At 55.9% G+C, this 17954-nt stretch overlaps 1 protein-coding gene across 1 annotated transcript; it reads left to right on the forward strand.

Annotated features, from left to right (window-relative positions):
• Positions 1-2241: 2241 nt before the first annotated feature.
• On the forward strand, positions 2242-17101 carry SKOR1 (SKI family transcriptional corepressor 1). Its single transcript, XM_038417877.2, has 11 exons — positions 2242-2817; positions 6389-6535; positions 7217-7503; positions 9461-11354; positions 12100-12196; positions 12877-12984; positions 13707-13778; positions 15053-15127; positions 15369-15443; positions 15952-16017; positions 16368-17101. The coding sequence occupies exons 1-11, from the start codon at positions 2242-2244 to the stop codon at positions 16463-16465; spliced, it is 3495 nt and encodes a 1164-aa protein (XP_038273805.2). The 3' UTR covers positions 16466-17101.
• The last annotated feature ends 853 nt before the right edge of the window (positions 17102-17954 follow it).

A 17954-nucleotide genomic window follows, 5' to 3' on the forward strand; every position in this document is an offset into this window, starting at 1 on the left:
CCTCTGGAGTCTGGGCGGCCCCGCGGGGGTGGCCAGGAGGGCTGAGATGGGGGCGCAGGGCAGCGACCCCCCGAGATTCTCGCCGGGATTGACCAGGCCGAGGGGATTTCTGCTCCTCCGGGCCAATAACCCAGTGTCCACCTGCCTCTCCTGTCGCTGCCAGAGGAGACACAAAGCCAGGGCCGGGCGCTCTCCTGGGGGGGGGTCTGTGCCGGGAGGGCAGTTACAGCCAGGCGCTGCCTGGTGACAGGCACCCAGGTATTGCAGCACACGGTGTATTCTCCCAGTACACCGAGAACAGTTCGGGGGGGTGGAGGGGTGAAAGGACCCGCAGCCGCGCTGGGACATTGTGTAGCCCTTTCGGGGGACGCCTCTGCTTCTGACTGGCCATAGACCCGGCTCAGCGAGCCATACCTCAGGAAGCCAATTCGTAAGAAGGGCAGTTGTGGGTCAGACCAATGGTCCATAGCCAGTGTCCTGTCTCTGACAGTGGCCACTGCCAGGTGCCCCAGAGGGAATGAACAGAACAGGCAGTGATTCATCCCCTGTTGTCCACCCCCAGCTTCTGGAAGTCAGAGGTTTAGGGACTCCCAGAACATCGGGTTGTGTCTCTGACCATATTGGCTAATAGCCATTGATGGACCTACCGCCATGAACTTTAGTTCTTTTTTGAACCCCCTTATAGTTTTGACCTTCACAACATCCCCTGGCAAGGAGTTCCACAGGTTGGCTGTGCCTTGTGTGAAGAAATGCTTCCTTTTGTTCCTACTGCCTGTTAATTTCATTGGGTGACCCCTGGTTTTTCACAATTGTATAGACTTCTAGCACAGATTCTCCCCTCAGTCCTCTAGCACATATCCCCCACTCTTCTCTCTTTTCCCAGATGAAAAGTCTCAGTCTTTTAAATCTCCCCTCACCCTGGAGCTGTTCCCTAATCATTTTTGTTGCCCATCTCTGCACCTTTTCCAGTTCTAGGATAGATAGATAGATAGATGGGGCAACCAGAACTGCACGCAGTGTTCAAGGTGTGGGCATATCATGGATTTATAGAGAGGTCTTACGGTCTTTTCTGTCTCATTATCTAGCCCTTTCCTAATGAGTCCCAACACTCTGTTCGCTTTTTTGACTGCCACTGCGCTCTGAATGGGTGTTTTCAGAGAACTATCCACAAGGACTCCAAGATCTGTCTTGAGTGGTAACAGCTAATTTAGACCCTCATCATCTTGTATGCATTGCTGGGATTCGCAAAAAGAAAAGGAGTACTTGTGGCACCTTAGAGACTAACAAATTTATTAGAGCATAAGCTTTCGTGAGCTACAGCTCACTTCATCGGATGCATTTGGTGGAAAAAACAGAGGAGTCTCCTCTGTTTTTTCCACCAAATGCATCCGATGAAGTGAGCTGTAGCTCACGAAAGCTTATGCTCTAATAAATTTGTTAGTCTCTAAGGTGCCACAAGTACTCCTTTTCTTTTTGCGAATACAGACTAACACGGCTGCTACTCTGAAACCTGTGATTGCTGGGATTGTTTTCCACTGGGCATGACTTTGCATTTATCAACATTGAATTTCAGCTGCCATTTTGTTGCCGGTCACCCCGTTTTGTGAGATCCTTTTGTAGCTCTTCCCAGCCTCCCTTGGATTCAACTATCCTGAGTCATTTTGTTTGGGCTGCAAAATGTGCCACCTCGCTGATTACCCCCCTTTTCAGCTCATTCATCCTTGCACATACTCCGTGGTTATCATAAAACAATCCAGCTTAAACTGGCTTTTGCAGGCCCAGGCTGTGATAGACTCTCTAGATCAAAGCCAAGAGACGGTTGTAATGGTCCCATTTGCAGGCCCGGTGCGCAGAGAAGCCGGGCTCAGCCGTTGCTGGTCCCCTGCAGGTTACTGGCTGACCGGAGCTCGGTGCTGTAGGCTGCGGGGTTTGCCTGCCGGGCCCAGCACCTCTACCGCCAAATATTCAGTAAAGTACACATGGGTTTTTTTTTTTAAAAAGCCCCCTCAAATGTTCCAGCTCTTTGCACTGGGTGATCATTGAGCGTTAATTAGAAATTCATTACAATTAAAACCAGCGCGCACACGCCTTAATTACATCTGATTTTTAATTCCGAATCCGTGTTTACACAGTAAGCGAGATGTACCTCCTGATTATCCCCAATACTCTTTATACTGTACTAATTATGTAAATTAAACCTAATTAACTGACAAAAACTGCAGTTAATTCAACTGTTAAAAGATGTGGGCTTGCGAGGCTCTCCTGCGAAGGAAGGAAGCAAGCGGGGACGGGCTGGGAATGCGGGCACCTTTCCCCGGCCCCGTGGGACCTGTCCCGGCTTCCTCCGGGGTCAGGGACAAGGCCCGGGCGGCCGCGAACCCTTTCCCCGCTGCCGGGGTGAACCGTTCCCCCCCGCCCGGGGACCCCTGCACGCCCGGGGCCAGGGTGCGGGCAGGGCTGGGGGGAGAGGGGGCCACCCCAGGGCGGAATGGACCGGGTCGGGCCTTCCCATCGAACCAGCCATGGCAGCTGGACCAGCTCGGACTCCTCTCAGACTGTCACAAGTTCGATCCTGGCCCGGCCTCCTTGCGCCCCGAATTCCCCGGCGGCTCCCGCGGCCTTGGGGAAGGGGGTTGCTCCAGGGGAGGGCCCCTGGCCGGAATTCCCCAGCTGGGCAGGGCCTGTCGCTGGACGCCTTTGCGCCTGGAGCTCGACCCCCCAGCCCAGCGCTGGGGCACAAGGAAGAGCCGAGGGGCTGGAGGCAGCGGGGGCCCTGAGCAGGCGGATTCGGCCTCCCTCTCTCGCCCGGGCAGGGCTGTGTGTCTGGGGGCAGCCGCGGGAGCGATCCACCAACTTCCCTTCTGTTCACACGGCGCCGGCGCACGGTTTGCGCAGCAGCCCCGGGCCCTGCCAGCCTGAGTCCCCCTGGGGAGCCCCGCGGAGAGTTTCCCCGAGCTGGGGGCATGTACCCAGGCTTGCTCCCATCGCCCCCAGCACGGCCCGGGGCCGGCAAACGCAGGGGCCCGTGCGCGGAGCAGCTTATGGGCGGCTCTAGGCTGCGCAGCGCGCACAGGCTGGGGGGGGGCACAGTTACAAGCTGCCCCCTCCCGGCTCTGGCTCTTGGGCGCACATCGGTTTTACCTGGGGCTGGCTGGGAAAAGCCTCCCGAGAGAGGGTGGCGTTGTTGACACCCCCCAGTGTGTGTGTGTGTGTAGCTATATCTACACTGCCCATGGTGCGTGTAATATAGATCTATTCACCAGCCTGTATGTGTGTCTGTGTAGATAGATACAACCACCTAGTGTGTGTACGTATTTGCACCGCTCAGAAAAGTGTGTGTGTGTGTGTGTGTGTGTATATACATACACACACGATCCTGTGTGTGTATATATATACATACACACACGATCCTGTGTGTGTGTGTATACACCGCTGTTCATGCAAACTCAGCAATGCAAACAGCCCCTCCTCATCATCCAACCTGCATGGCGGGGGGAGGCTGCCCCAGCAGTGGCCGGGGCAATACGGGGCATTCGCCAGACCCGTCGCCTCTCCCGGGGGATCCCGAACTCTGCCCCCCTGGACAGGAGCGGAGCCGGGTCCCACCGGCGAGGGGACCATGCTCAACGGGCATGGCCTTGTCCTGGGGGTTGAGCCCGGCCCCTGGCAGGAAGCGGGGCCTGACTCGCCCAGGGGCTCCGGGCCCCATCGCCTCCGGGGGGCTACGGGGCAGGAGCCGCGGGCGGGTCCCGCCTGCCCCGGGCAGGAGAAACGGGGCTAGTCTCGTATTTCAGGAGGCCACCTGAGCCTGGCGCAGCCTCCTGTTCCCTGGGCTGGCGGGGGCCGGGAGCCCAGGGCGAAGCCGCGCGTCCCAGCCCTCCCCCCAGCCCGCGGAGTTTGCGCTGTGGGGTGCGGAACTGGGCTATTCCGGTGCCCCTAGAAACTCGGCTGAGCCCCGGCCGCTCTCACGCCCTGGAGGGACACGACTCCCCCCCCTCCTGCAACCCGCTTCCTGGCGCGGAGTTTGCTCCGTCCAAACGCGCTGTTAAACGCGGTGCGCGTCACTCGGAGCAGTTACAGGGATACTTCGCGTCCTCGCCGCGCGTTTACACGGCGACCGGCAAAGACGCCGCTCAGCGCCCCTCCCAAAACCAGCCCGAACCGGGACTGCTTCGGAAGGGAGCAAATTACAAAAATAAACGTCCCGCCTAATTAATATCGAACCCGTAACTCTTGTCATTTACAAACTCTATGAAAATGTCTAAAGGCTGGCGCACGGGGCGGGGGGGGGGCTGTTATCTGCCTCCAGAAACACACTGCACGCTGGCTTATGAAAAGGGTTTCTCTTTTCAAATCCGCCGCAGCCCGGCCGGGTGGTGCACTGCTTTGCTCTTGCAGTAATAATGCCTAATGAATATTTAACTCCGCATTTGTTTAGAGGGCTCCGCGCCGGGGCTGCCGGGTTCACAAGCAAGGGGCCTGGGGCGCATCCCCTCCGCGGGTCGGCGAGCTCCTCGGACCCGTCCGTGCGGCGCCATCGTTGGGCAAGACGCAGCCTTCGGCGGTTGCTTTAAATAATTAAAAGGCGAGGAATAATTACCGCAGCCGAGTGTAATTATTGCGGGGAAGGCGGCTGGGGCAGGGTTACCTAGAGTCTGCATAAATGTTGCATCCAGCCCCCTTCCCCCAGCCCGGCTAGGTAACCCGGGCGGGGCGAATACGGGGAATTTCAATCTGACGGCGGGAAGCTCTGGGGACTGGGAATTAAAGTGGCTCCATTAAAGGCACTTTTATGCGGGCAGGAGCCTGTACCCCAAACTCCAGGGTGGGGCACCCACCGCTTCCCAGGTCCCTGGCTTTTAAAGCCCCCCCCCAGCTGTGATTAATTCTGGTGTGTTTGAAAAGGAACTGGTCCGCCCCAGCCCCGAAAGGCTGGACTTGATCATATTCCGAGGAAGAGATTTATGGCCCCAAATCTGCTTTCAAGGACAAATACGTTTAATGATACATTAAATCCCAAGCAGGCAATATAATTTTCATAACAATACATGCTTTAATATGTAACACATATGTCGGCGGAGGGCAAAAGCTGTTCTAGCTGAACGGGAGGCTGCTTAACAAAAGTAATAGCTGGGGGCGATTCGAGGGCCGTTATTAACTTCTGTTTGATTAGTGTAATTGCTCAAATTTGGGCCGGACAGTATGATTAATTACAGTTTAATTAACGTGGCCATTAAGAGCACTTAATGCCACAATGCTTTAGAAACAGCCCGAGGAGCGGAGCTGCAGGGAAAGGCCGGGTTTGTTGGGTTGTAGAAATGCCTTTTTAGGGTTGATCGTTTTTGTAAATGACAACGCGCGCTTTTAAAAATCTTCCCCGTCAAAGCCAGCTGCCCACGTAGCTGATCAGCCGCCAGTTCGATGGCCCCGGGAGAGACTCGGTTCCTTTAGTTAAGATGGTTTGATTTTAAGCAGTTCCCATTTCTGCAGGAGCCGCAAAGAGGACTGAGATTTACGGGGGAGTTTTGTACACGGAGGCTGGGGGTTTTTCTTTGGAAAGGTAGCGCAGTAATGGGCCTCCCCCCCACCCCCCAAAAAAGTCCCTCTGCCTAATTCATCACAATCCCCGAATTACCCAGTAGCCCGGAGCCCCGTTGCGGGGAGTTTAACTAACGAATTACACGGTCCAGCTTTCCCCACTCAAGTCACGCCACCAGCCCGACTTCGTGCCTGGGCCGTGGAGCCCCCACACGCAGGCGAGTGACCGGGTTAGTCCTGGGCGAGAAATAATGGTTCTTTCGGGGACGTTTGGGCTGAAGTTCCCGGTGGCTCTCCGGCCTCAGACAGCCGAGCTCCTAGGTGGATTTAGAGAGGGATTCCCTGCTCCTCATCCCTGCGGTTCCGGAGCGGGGCCAGGGAGCTGCCAGAGTCCCCAAAGAGCTGAATGATGGTTATTGATCAGCTTATAAATAGTTAATCTCACCAGGATTTCGTGACCGGCGAGTATTGCACAAATAGATCAGCGGGCTCGCAGGGAGGGGGGTTGGAGCCGAGGCCGGGGGCTTGCAGGCAGCGGGCTGGGGAGGGGACCCAGCCTGCGGCTACCTCTGAATGCAAAGTTTAAAAAACAATCAGCGCCTTCCCTTTTTACTGCGCCTTCTAATTACCCCGCCGAAGAGATCGTTAGCCAGAGGCCGGGATGACTTTCTGTCGCATTTCATGGCGTCTTTACTTTCAAACAAGAATTGATTGGCCTCTCTCGGAGGCCTCTTTGGATGGCCCTTTAACGTGATAAATAATAAATTCCTCAATTTCTCCAGCCATCGATTCCCCCTCCCGTTTGTTACCGCGCTGGGCACTGCCAGGCCCCCCAGCCGGCCCGGGCTAGGGCTTTTTGGGGCTGCTCTGGGAGGCTGAGAAAACACCTGGCTCCCACCCCTCCAGGTTTTCGCCGCTTCTCTCCCTCTCCCAGCGGTTCCTCTGCTGGGTAGCTGAGCGCCACATTGGCCTGCCCTTCTCGCCGCAGCTAATCGAGGTAAGGCTAACTCTGGAACCCGTGTGGGGCGGCGGGGGGAGCCCCGGTGTGCCCCCGAACGCTCCCTGGGCTGCAAACTTTCCTGAACCGGTTTTGTGCTCGGGGTTTGCAGCCCCAGCCGCTCTCCCAGCGCGCCAACTTTGGCCCCAGCTTGGCTAAAAAAACAAAAACAAAAAAAACCTCCAACCACAGCGGTTTGGTTCCTGTCCTTCTCCATAGGGCAGGCGCTCACCCTGGGGACGCGGCTCCCAGAGAGGAGCCGCTCGGTGACCCCCCCCGGGACTGACGCCTCGCCCGTCTGCGAGCCTCCATCGCTCTAAGGCTGGCGGGCAGGAGAAAGAAAGAAAAGTGTGTCGGGACGGGCCTCCCCCGCGGCTCCCCTTCCTCCCCCAGCCCGAGTTTCCCTCCGCTTGCAGCGCGGGGAGATGGCCCAGCGGCAGGTGAAAGGTGGACAAATCCAAGCGCTTACCTTTGCAGGCTCGCGTAGATTTTTCTAATCGCTTTTCCTTTTCTCCCCCCCCGTCCCCTCCCCTCCCCCCAGCAATTCCCCCCCCCCTTAAAGCAGCCCCGGCTGCGTTTTGATTGACTGGAGCGCAACCGTGATTGACGCGCGCCCGGGTCCCGAAGGCAGTTAATGTAAATACGCGGGTGCTAAGTGGGTGTGCCTTCCTATTATTTTAGCTGTCACTGGATCAACGTGCAACGTCTTCAGCTAAGGATCAGGATCCTCCCTTGGACCTGCCATGTGGTCACTTTTCTTGTTGCATCTCCGCGCGGGAGGACACTGGCGGAGGGCAGGAGCCCGGGCGCTCCCATGAAACTCCGCATCTTCATTGGGTTGTGGATGCCGCCGGAGCCTGGCAAGAACGGAACCTAGCGAGCTGCGGGTGGATTGGTTTTGGGGTGCTGGGCTATTTTGACAACGGCTTCCGACCTTGCCCGTCGCTCCAGGGATTGCCCCGCACAAGGTAAGCCCTTCCCCTCCCTCCATGGATTTCCTTGAATTTATTTTGCAACCCTGCTTCGAACCCAACACCCAAAAATCCAAGCAGACCCTGGGAGTCGTTGAAACAATATGTGGCTCGGCGACATTTCGGGCTTTCCTTTCTGCCGCATGCCTCTCTGCTCCTTCCCTGGGTGGCGCCGCCTTCATTTCTGTTTATATCAAAGTAATTCCTTTTAATTCCATAACAGTCGGCCACATTCTGCCTGTTTCACGTCCAATTCGGCGTTGGGATGCGAGTGCTGGTGTGAGGGGTGAATAACTTGCTGTCTTGAATTAGTCACTTAAAAATTAAACAAAAAAATCCCCCCTCCTAAATCTAAATAAATACGTGTTCCCAGTATTGGATCCCAGCTAGAAATATTTTGGCTGCAGCCAAGACAATGAAGCACCTTTGTCTGGAACATGTCAGCGTTTAGACAGAGGTGAGGAAGTTTTATTCTCATTTTGAGGAGGACACTACTCCAGCTATTTTGTGTAATTACAATGAAAGCTGCTTAATGCGGCGATCCCTTTTAGATAAGCTAATTTGCTTGGCTCACGATTCCTTCTGCTCTGTGGGCGAGTTGGGAACCTTATGGGGCAGGTCAGTAATCTGCCTCGCTCCTAATCTAATGGCATTTGACAAGGGAGAATTTCCATGCATGCTCAACTTGTTTCAAGTATAGTTGTTGGTCCAGCGCATTTAAAAATAATTGGGGGCCCAAAGTCGCGGAGGAAACCCGACAGCTTTCGGCTGCAGAGTATTTCCTTAACCTTCTCTCGTTTTGTGGTACTCTTTCGGGCTGACAAATGGGAACCCTTTAAAGCATGAGCGCAGTGGTTTTGATTAAATGCATGTGGTCCCGTGTCACCGCAGGATTACTGGGAGGCTAAGAAAGACAGTGAGTTTATTTAATACCGCGGTTCCTGTAAATCCCCTCACAGTTATCTAAAGTGGAGCAGTCAGGTTAGCTAGTTATTTACTGAGTAGCTCCTCTAATGCGTAAATACAACTGCACGCAGCGCTCATTAAAGTCTGTTTTCCTTTCCTCCAAATCTGGACAAATGCAGCACTTACCTAGCCGAAGTGCTATTTAACACAAACAAACACACACACAGGGAATAGGTTAGAGAAACCGAGCGTCTGAAACGTGGGAGATTAAAAATAGAGTGAAAGAGGGGGAACCCCCCCAAAATCCCAAACACTGCAGGAAGGGATGTCCGGCTGTTGCGTTTAATGCCCCCAACTTCTGCTCAGAAATGGCCAAGTGACCAGGCAGGCTTGCGATCTAAAGGCGAAATCTGACAACAAACAGGGTCGGTTGGTGTTTTCATTTCTGGGCTGTGCTATTTTCATTTGTAACTAAATACCCCGAGCGAGTCCTTTGCGACGCACGGAGGTGCATTGTGTCGTTCGTTAATATTTTATATTCGAGATTCTCTTCCTCTGCGTATGCCCACGGAATGCAGTAATTGTGGTAGATTTAAAATGACATTTTGACCCTTATTCTCAGGTCTGCATGAGTCTGGAACCGCAGACAGATCTTGGAATAATAGGTGACGGGGGGAGGGAGGGAGGATAAGGGGGAAGTGAGGTCTGTCTTAACACACAGCAAAACCTTTCAAGCCACAAAGAATAGCGGCAGCTTCTCCAAACGTCTCCTTGTACCATCCAGCGCCCAGGGGATTTTTCTGCCTGTGCAATGCCCCTGCCGCGGTGTAGAGACGGATGCAGTGCGGCTGCTAAGACAATTTTACCAGGTAGGGGAAGATCTGCTGCGACACAAAAGGCCAAACGGTGCCCAGGCAGGGTTCGGAGCTGGAGCTTGCCTGGCTTCCGGGCTGGCCGCTTTCCCCCGGGGAGCAAGGGTTCGGTTTGCTCGCCAGGGCCGCGGGTGCGTGGCTAATGTCTGCCTTTTGTTGTGTTTTTTGTTTTGCAGGATTGTTCTGGGGGGGATGGAGGCGATTGCCAGTCAGATGGGAACGGGGAGAGACGCAAGCTCCTCCCCGAATTCAAAGCAAGAGCTGCAGCCCTACTCGGGCTCCAATCCCCTCAAGCCCAACCAAGTGGGTGAGACCTCCCTGTACGGCGTGCCCATAGTGTCCCTGGTCATCGACGGGCAGGAGCGCCTTTGCCTGGCGCAGATCTCCAACACCCTGCTCAAGAACTACAGCTACAATGAGATCCACAACCGGCGGGTGGCGCTGGGCATCACCTGCGTGCAGTGCACCCCGGTGCAGCTGGAGATCCTGCGGCGGGCCGGGGCCATGCCCATCTCCTCCCGCCGCTGCGGCATGATCACCAAGCGGGAGGCGGAGCGGCTCTGCAAGTCCTTCCTGGGCGAGCACAAGCCCCCCAAACTGCCGGAGAACTTCGCCTTCGACGTGGTGCACGAGTGCGCCTGGGGCTCGCGGGGCAGCTTCATCCCGGCCCGCTACAACAGCTCCCGGGCCAAGTGCATCAAGTGCGGCTACTGCAGCATGTACTTCTCGCCCAACAAGTTCATCTTCCACTCCCACCGCACGCCGGACGCCAAGTACACCCAGCCCGACGCCGCCAACTTCAACTCCTGGCGCCGCCACCTCAAGCTGAGCGACAAGACGGCCACGGACGAGCTGAGCCACGCCTGGGAGGATGTCAAGGCCATGTTCAACGGCGGCACCCGCAAGCGGACCTTCTCCCTGCACGGGGCGGCCGCCGCCGGCGCCGCCAAGGCCGCCCTGCACCCGCCGCCGCCCGGCGGGGCCGAGCTGGCCCCGGTGCACAAGAGCCTGCGTTGCAGCGCTGAGGAGGCGCCGGGGGCGCACGGCGCGGGGCGCAGCTACCCGGTCATCCCGGTGCCCAGCAAGGGCTTCGGCCTGCTGCAGAAACTGCCGCCCCCGCTCTTCCCGCACCCCTACGGCTTCCCGGCCGCCGCCGCCGCCTTCGGGCTCTGCCCCAAGAAGCAGGAGGACTCGCTAGGCGGAGCCGGCGGGGGCGAGCCCGGCAAGGGGGGCGCCCTGCCGCCGGGCATGTTCTGGGGCCCCCCGCCGCCTCACCCGCCCCAGCCGCCCCCGCCCCAGGCCGGGCCCGGCAAGGACGGCGGCGTCTACCCGCCCTTCCCCCTGTTCTGGCCGGCCGCCGGCAGCCTGCCCGTGCCGCCCTACCCGGCCCAGAGCTCGGCCAAAGCGGCCGCCGCCGCGGTGGTGGTGGCGGCGGCCGCCGCGGCCGCCGACGCCCCGGGCTCGGGCGGCCGCCCCAGCGAGCTGGAGGGCTCGGAGCCGTCGGGCAGCGGGCGCAGCAGCGCCACCCCGCAGGAGGGCTCCGGGGCGGAGGGCGAGCGCTGCTCCAGCGCCCTCTCCAGGGCGGCCGCCGAGGAGGAGCGGTCCGGGGACGAGGCGCTGCTGCCCCTGCCCCTGCCCCTGCCCCTGCCCCTGCCGCGGAAGGGCAGCTACCTCTCCGCCTTCCGCCCCGTGGTGAAGGACGCGGAGAGCATCGCCAAGCTGTACGGCACCCGCGAGGCCTACGGCGGGGCGGGCCGGGGCGCGGCCGGCTACCTGTCCCCGGACTTCCTCAGCGAGGGCAGCTCCAGCTACCGCTCCCTCTCCCCCGGCGCCGACACGGCCGACGAGCCCGAGGTGGACGTGGAGTCCAACCGCTTCCCCGAGGACGACGACGAGGAGGAGGAGGAAGAGGCGGAGGAGTCGCCGCCGCTGCTGCTGCCCAGGGCGGAGGAGCCGCCGCCGCCGCCGCCCCTGGCCGAGGAGGAAGCCGGGGAGCAGGGGCAGGAGGAAGGGAACCGGCGGGCGCCCGAGGGGAGCCCGCAGAGGAGCGGCAGCAGAGGCGGCTACGAGGTGGGAGGCTCCGCCGGGGACCCCGCTCCAAGCCGGGCCCTCCCCTTGCTCGGGCGCTGAGCCCTCGGGCCCCTGGAGCCCCGGGCGTGGCTGGCAGGAGATGCGGTGTCGGGGCAGGTGATGCAGACCCAGCCCTGGGGAGGGGGCGGCCGCGGCTCCCGATCGCCCGGGGCCTGCGTGGCTTTATCCGAGACCAGGGAGCCGTGCCTGGCTCTGGGGGGAGGCTGGCAGGGGACAGGTACTGCCCGCAGCCGGCAGGACACTTGCCCCCACACGCTATGAACGCCACGGCGCGTCGGGGGGGGTCTTTGATTCACGCGCCCCCTTTTATTATTTTAAAAGGGGTTATTCGGCGCACCTGTAAGCTTACATGCAGCCGCATTAAACCACAGCTAATTAACCTGATTAGAAGGACTGCTTTCATGCTTAGGGGGGAAATTGCCTAAAATTAGGTGTCTGCTGGGTCTGTGGGGGCTCCAGGCTTTGAAAAGCTCTTGTACTCTGCTGTTGGATTTTAATGGGGGTAATTTTCTCCGGAGCGCTAATAATTACGCTTAATAAAACCATCGTCGCCTTCTGCCGCGGGGATGTCACTCTCTGGCAACCTCCCGCAGCAGTAAGTACCCCGAACTCCGGGTCCTCTTCCACCCCGAGTGCACAAACCAGTCTGGGGCTGGCTGGGGATCCTCGCTGGTGTGACACCCCCCCCAACTAATTCCGTTTAATTTTTCCGTTTATTTTGAAGGTCTACACCCAGGAAAGAGAAGACCATCTGCAGGCTCTGAAAAACGCTGCTTCGCTGGGGCCTGCAACCACTTACCTTTGCAACCCCGAGGCAAATGGTAAAATTGTCCTCTTTGCTAGCAATTGTCTCCGATGGCTTGAAATTTTAAACAGGGGAGGGGGAGAGAAAAGAGAGGCTACCCCCCCACCCCTCCTTAGGAATAATTCTTATTCCAAGCCTGCTAATAGACTATATGAATCTTTACATGTCATTTCCATTTTTGGCAGGACCTTCAGACAAATTTAGCTGTTTTAAGGGAAGGTCTTTCATGCAAATAATGCAAACCTCGGGTGTCATTTCGGGTGACTGCTTTATTTTATTTTATTTTTTTAGTCGGATTTATTTAGGTGCACATGTTTGCTGGGAGTAAACTGCCCTTAAATGGCAAGTATTTTACTCTCCCTGTATCTGATGGAGTTACCTCTTACAAAAGGTCTGGTAGCGAAAACTGCAAAGCAGCTGCTGAATTTGTAACGGAGAAGCCTGTGATTTTTGACTCTATTTTCAACTCGATTCAGCCTCTCTTTTGGCTCCTACTGTTTAGGAGAGCGTGTGGGCTGTCGGGGAGCTTGAATGCACCTTTCAGTAAACCTCCAGGAGAGCAAGCTACTTTCCACTTGCAAAGCGATTAGGATTAGAAGGCTTTAATAAGGACTTTGTCCTTAATTATGTAATTAAGGATATATTAGGATAATACTTTCTTTGCTTATGGTTGAAAATCGGTTTATTAACTTTAAGAGCAAGATAAAGACGACAATCACTCGACAGCAGAGGATTTAGAGACCAGCAAATCCTATCAAGACCAAAGGAATGTCTCGCATCCAAGTCCTGTAAATACCGACAGAGGTAAGCGGCAGGCACAGGATTGCCCTTCTGCTCCAAAGGAGGCTTTTGTTTTGTAACCCGGTCTGTGAACGTTCAGACGCAAAACTGCGGTGGAAACCGGAGTGCGCGGAAAGGGCCAATAAATCACAACTCCTGCGCTCCTTATCTTCCGCCTAAATAATAGATATTTTTGACAGCCCTTTTTCTCCCCTGAAAGGAGCTCATTTAAATCACCAGTAAAAAGCTGTCCCCTACAGCTTTAGGCAAATATTTAAATAACTCGATGAATTACAAGTCACTTTTCCTAGGTTACTAGGGCCTTGATTTTTTTCCCCTTCCGGGTTTTGTCATTTACACACATAAGTAGGATCCGGTTTTAGCTTTAACCCCCACCCCGCTTTCATTATTTAATACTCCACTGGTATGAGGTGTGCTGCAGTTAGCAAGACAAGGTCGCTGCTCCAAGGAGCTTACAGTCAAACTGTGTTTAATGCGAACAGGACTCGCTGATCTCCACCCCAACTATTAGAAGACTTAGCGGTTGTGTCTTTCACAATTTGTTAGTAAACTTCCTGGCCCGCGCCGGGGCACTGTTTATGGGCAGTCTGGTTCTTGCACGAGTGACACAGTCCCTCGCACCAGTAACAGAGAGAAACTCAAACCAGTGCTTGCTTCTCACTGTGTCTCTGACCTTCAGGTCTCCTCTAGAAGCAATCTAACCCTATACATGTTCTGCACTGCAGGTGAGGAAGGTCTCAGCATTGACTTTATGGGGACCCAACTAGTTGAAAAAGACATTGAAAATCTGGCAAGAGGTGAGGTTCCGGGGCTCTGGTGACCCTCGGGCAGGGGGATTTTTCCATTAGCTTCTCAGGTGCATCCTACCACAATCTGTTTTGTCAACTCAATAACCTCAGGTCCCGAACGGGTGCGTGTGTGGTGGGGGAGGAATCTATGGGGCTTTACTTCGAGTTTCAGTTCTTGGTATGTAATGGGTTCTGCAAGCCAATGAACTGGATTTGGATAAATAACCGATTTTAAGTTCTTACACAAAGACCTTGGAAGGCGGGATCAAACCAGAAGGGTTTAGAAAGTCGTAGGCTCTTACTTATCGCCAGGAGAAATAATGCCATCTCTAGGGCAGAGTGACTCGGTCACAAGAAGTGGGTGTGGAACTACTACCAGAGCAACCCAAGTACATAGTGGGCATTATACGCCATTTCCTCCCCCTGTTGGGTTTTGAACAAGTGAGATGGATGGATGGTGAGCTAGAGAGATTTGGGTAAATGGGATCTACTCCTCCTTCCTGTCCAAAGGACCGAATCCTAATCTGAAACGGAGTGGAAGGGGATCGAATCGCGCACCTAGCAGAAATGCGGGGCGCGTTGAAACAGGCCGGGTAGAGACAAGCGCGCAGCGATGGTGGCCTGTCTGCCAATAAAGGGGCATAAACTCTCTGAGAAGGGCTCGTTTCTCTTTTGGCTGGCCGGAGAGCTGTCGAGGCCTGGCCAGGGATCCCAAACTGTAACTAACCCCGTCAGCATTTAGAGAAACCGTGAAAGGAGGCCGGGCTGCTGCGTGAGAGAGTTACTTCACCTCCACCTTCCCTTGTCACTTTCCATAAATCAGTGAGGAAGCTGAAGGCTGGGGGGGGGTGACTTGCATTGTCCTTAATGGGCAGGGGTTTGACGCGTCCTCTTGAGTCAGCCCGAAGAGGGGAAATGTTCCAAACACGGGCGATCGGAAATCCGCAGGAATGATTCATGACACAGATTGGCCCTTAAAACCACCCACCCGCTGTTCTTGCAACCTCTCTTCTATCCCCCCCAAAAAAGCGTCACAGGGTTTTATCCTCCTGTCTTTGAGGGTGCTTGTGGGCTCCTTAAAACGGACGCAGCTCCCAGCCCCGTCCCTCAGGATGGACCCCACCAATTTCAGGTGCCTTTCGTTCCCACGCAGAGCGCCCCGTTTATAATTTTCTGTAGGCTGCAGGTATTTTTTTCCCCGGGAGTGATTAATGTAATGCGATTAAAGCAAACGCCGATCCTTCTCCATATGGAAAGTGTGTGTTCTCTTTCTTTTTCCACAGACGAATTGCAAAAACTGCTCCTGGAGCAAGTGGAGCTCAGGAAGAAATTAGAACGGGAATTCCAAAGTCTAAAAGGTACCCGCCCCCCCCCCCCGATGTTTCACGCATCAACGACTCTAGTTTTTATAATGACTTAAAATCCACTTTAACCTGTCCCACTGGGGCCTCGCACTATTTTGAGCAAGCCCCATCCGAAAAGGTAGGACCTGTCTCCCACCCGCAGGCCTGCTTTACACCTCCCCACTAGATGCATGCTTGGGCCGAGGGGGAGAGCTGCGTTACCGTTCTCACTGACTGCTGCCTGCCATCCGCACAGATAATTTTCAGGATCAGATGAAGAGGGAGCTGGCGTATAGGGAAGAAATGGTTCAACAGCTACAAATTGTCAGAGGTAAGGCTCGACTCAGGTGAGAGCCTGCGCGTAGACGCCCTGGTAGGGCGCTTGCCATGTGAGCTCAGTCATTTACATGTAAATGGCAGGTAATTTAACAATTATTTTTTTATTGAATATCCTTGTGTATACTCTGATTAGCCTCCGAATTGCAAGCCAGCCCAGCATACGGCTGGGAGGCATCATTACATAGGAGTGATTGAACTTCTTATCGCAGCAATTTCCAGGGCTTCTAAATTAAAAACCGAGGCGTAAAATTACCTGGGAAGTAATGCCTAAATTTGCTTGAATTTTGACTGTATCCATCTGCCTTAAAGCGCAACTCTCAGCCGTTACTTTCCAGTACCAGACTGCGATCCTAAGCCAGCGCGCTCCTTGGTTGGTTTGATTTTAAACCCCAAACTCCAGAGCCTGGTTTCATTCAACCTCGAAGTGGCTGTGTTGTGTGATGATTTATGCCCTTCACTCTGAAGGCGTATCTCTGATCCGTTTCCCCCCGTCTTCCCAGATACCTTGTGTAACGAACTGGACCAGGAGAGGAAAGCTCGCTACGCCATCCAGCAGAAGTTAAAAGGTATCTCTCCAAAGCAGGGGAGGAGATGGGGAAATGCCCACCTGCAAAATCATTGTCTGGGGGGGGGGAGGGACACACGGATGCGAAATAAAACGCGGGCCGCTTGGGGTTGAAACCAACGCGCCTAGATAAAGGGAAAATGTTGAACCAGGTGTGCGGGGGAGGGGGAGGGCAGATCTGGAAATCGCCTCGATCCATGGTCCTTGACGAAGGACGCACGTTAGATTGTACCGCTGTAAGGGGAAGCCCAGCTGCTTCCCCGCGGGCGATGGGGATCCGAACCGAGCCCCCTGTGAACGCATGCGGGGGACCAGGAGTAACGAGTTTGCTTTGTGTCTGTCCCTTTCCAGAAGCCCACGACGCGCTTCACCACTTCTCCTGCAAAATGCTCACGCCTCGCCACTGCACGGGGAACTGCTCCTTCAAGCCGCCCCTGCTGCCCCAATGAGCCCCCCAGCCAAAGCCATGCGATTTCGGAGTGTAAATAGCTGGCAGCCCCTTGCGCCGCGAAAAGGAAAACGCAGCCACAAGCCATTTCTAAGGAGACACGTGTAAATACAGGACTGTGTGGAGCTCTCGGGCTCAGAGTTTCTAGGAGTGTAAATACAGCTCATAAAGTCTGGGAAGCTGGGCAGCTGACCGCCGAGATGTAAACGGACCAAAAGCGATTTAGCAAAACAAAACGCGCACAGACAAGGTCCGCTGTGAATCGAATCGATCCAAGGAATTCTGCCAGAGACTTTCTCCTTGCTCACTGTCTGTCCTGCTCCATGCCTACCTGTCTGTCCACTTCTTGAAACCCTCGTCTAGAGTGGGAAAAGTGGCTATGTGCAATGGATATAAATGTACTGTGATTTCTCTTGGTCCCGTATTTGTTGAATTTTTATTTATTTATGATGTATATTTATTTCCCCTCAACGATCCCTTGTAAATGATGGATGTGACAGCACTTTATCGGGCGGTTTGCGACTCACGGTACACCCAAGGAAAGGAGAAATAATAATAAAAAAAACCCTCCCCCTGTTGTGGGGGGAGAAACCTCTGTACGCGATTTTTGTTCTTTAATAAAAGCAACCTTTAAGCACAGCGGCGTGGCTGCTGAGTTATTGGCCAGCCTGGAGACGAGGAAGTCGGGTACCGAACTGCGTGCGAAGCGATTCGGCTCAATCGAATTGTAAAGGGGACTGGCTCGAACTGACTCCGAATGAGCTCAGGCCGGGGTCGAAGCAGGGGTAGCGGCCCTTACTGGCGAAAACGGGGGAACTGGCCAAACAGAGATGTCCGGGGGAGGCCCAGGGCAATGCCTGGAGCAAGGTGTCCACAATCCAGTTCCGAGCAGAATCCTGGAGCCCCGGCCCTGCCTCCCCCTCTGCCGGGCTAGCCAGGGCTGGGAGGGGGGCCGACCTGCTTCCCAGCGGGAGAGCACCAGGGAAATACCCAGCCCCTCCCTCTGCCGCCTCCCCCACCTCTGGTTCTCTCCCCCCGCCTGGGCAAAAGGCAAAGGCTCTTCGCCCTGGGACCAGGAGGCTCTTACTCAATTAGCCCCCGGGGCCTGGCCGCCCCAGCTGCAGCCAGAGGAGCCGAGGCGCGGTATCGGCCCCAGCCGGCTGCGGATGGCGAAGGGACACGCAGGAGTCCCGGCAGCAGCTTAGGAGCCCGGGGCCATCTCCCCGGCACTCAGCCGGGCGGCCTCTGGCGCGCCCTGGTTTTGGTTCATTGCCGCCGCCGCTCCCCCCTCCCCAGAGCCAGCCGCGCAAAGCCGAGGCCGGAGGCGAGATCAGCTGTTCAGGCCCCATTTCCTCTCGCCGGGACCCGCTGCTGCTGCCAGGGGGCCAGGAGCCGGCCCTCTTGCTCCGCAGCGCCTAGGGGTGAAGACAGCGGCTTCCTAGAGCCCCCCGGCCCCTGCCCGGAGACTGCCTGGGAGCTGACTGGCTCCT

Source organism: Dermochelys coriacea, chromosome 10 (assembly GCF_009764565.3).
Source record: "Dermochelys coriacea isolate rDerCor1 chromosome 10, rDerCor1.pri.v4, whole genome shotgun sequence".
NCBI lineage: Eukaryota > Metazoa > Chordata > Testudines > Dermochelyidae > Dermochelys > Dermochelys coriacea.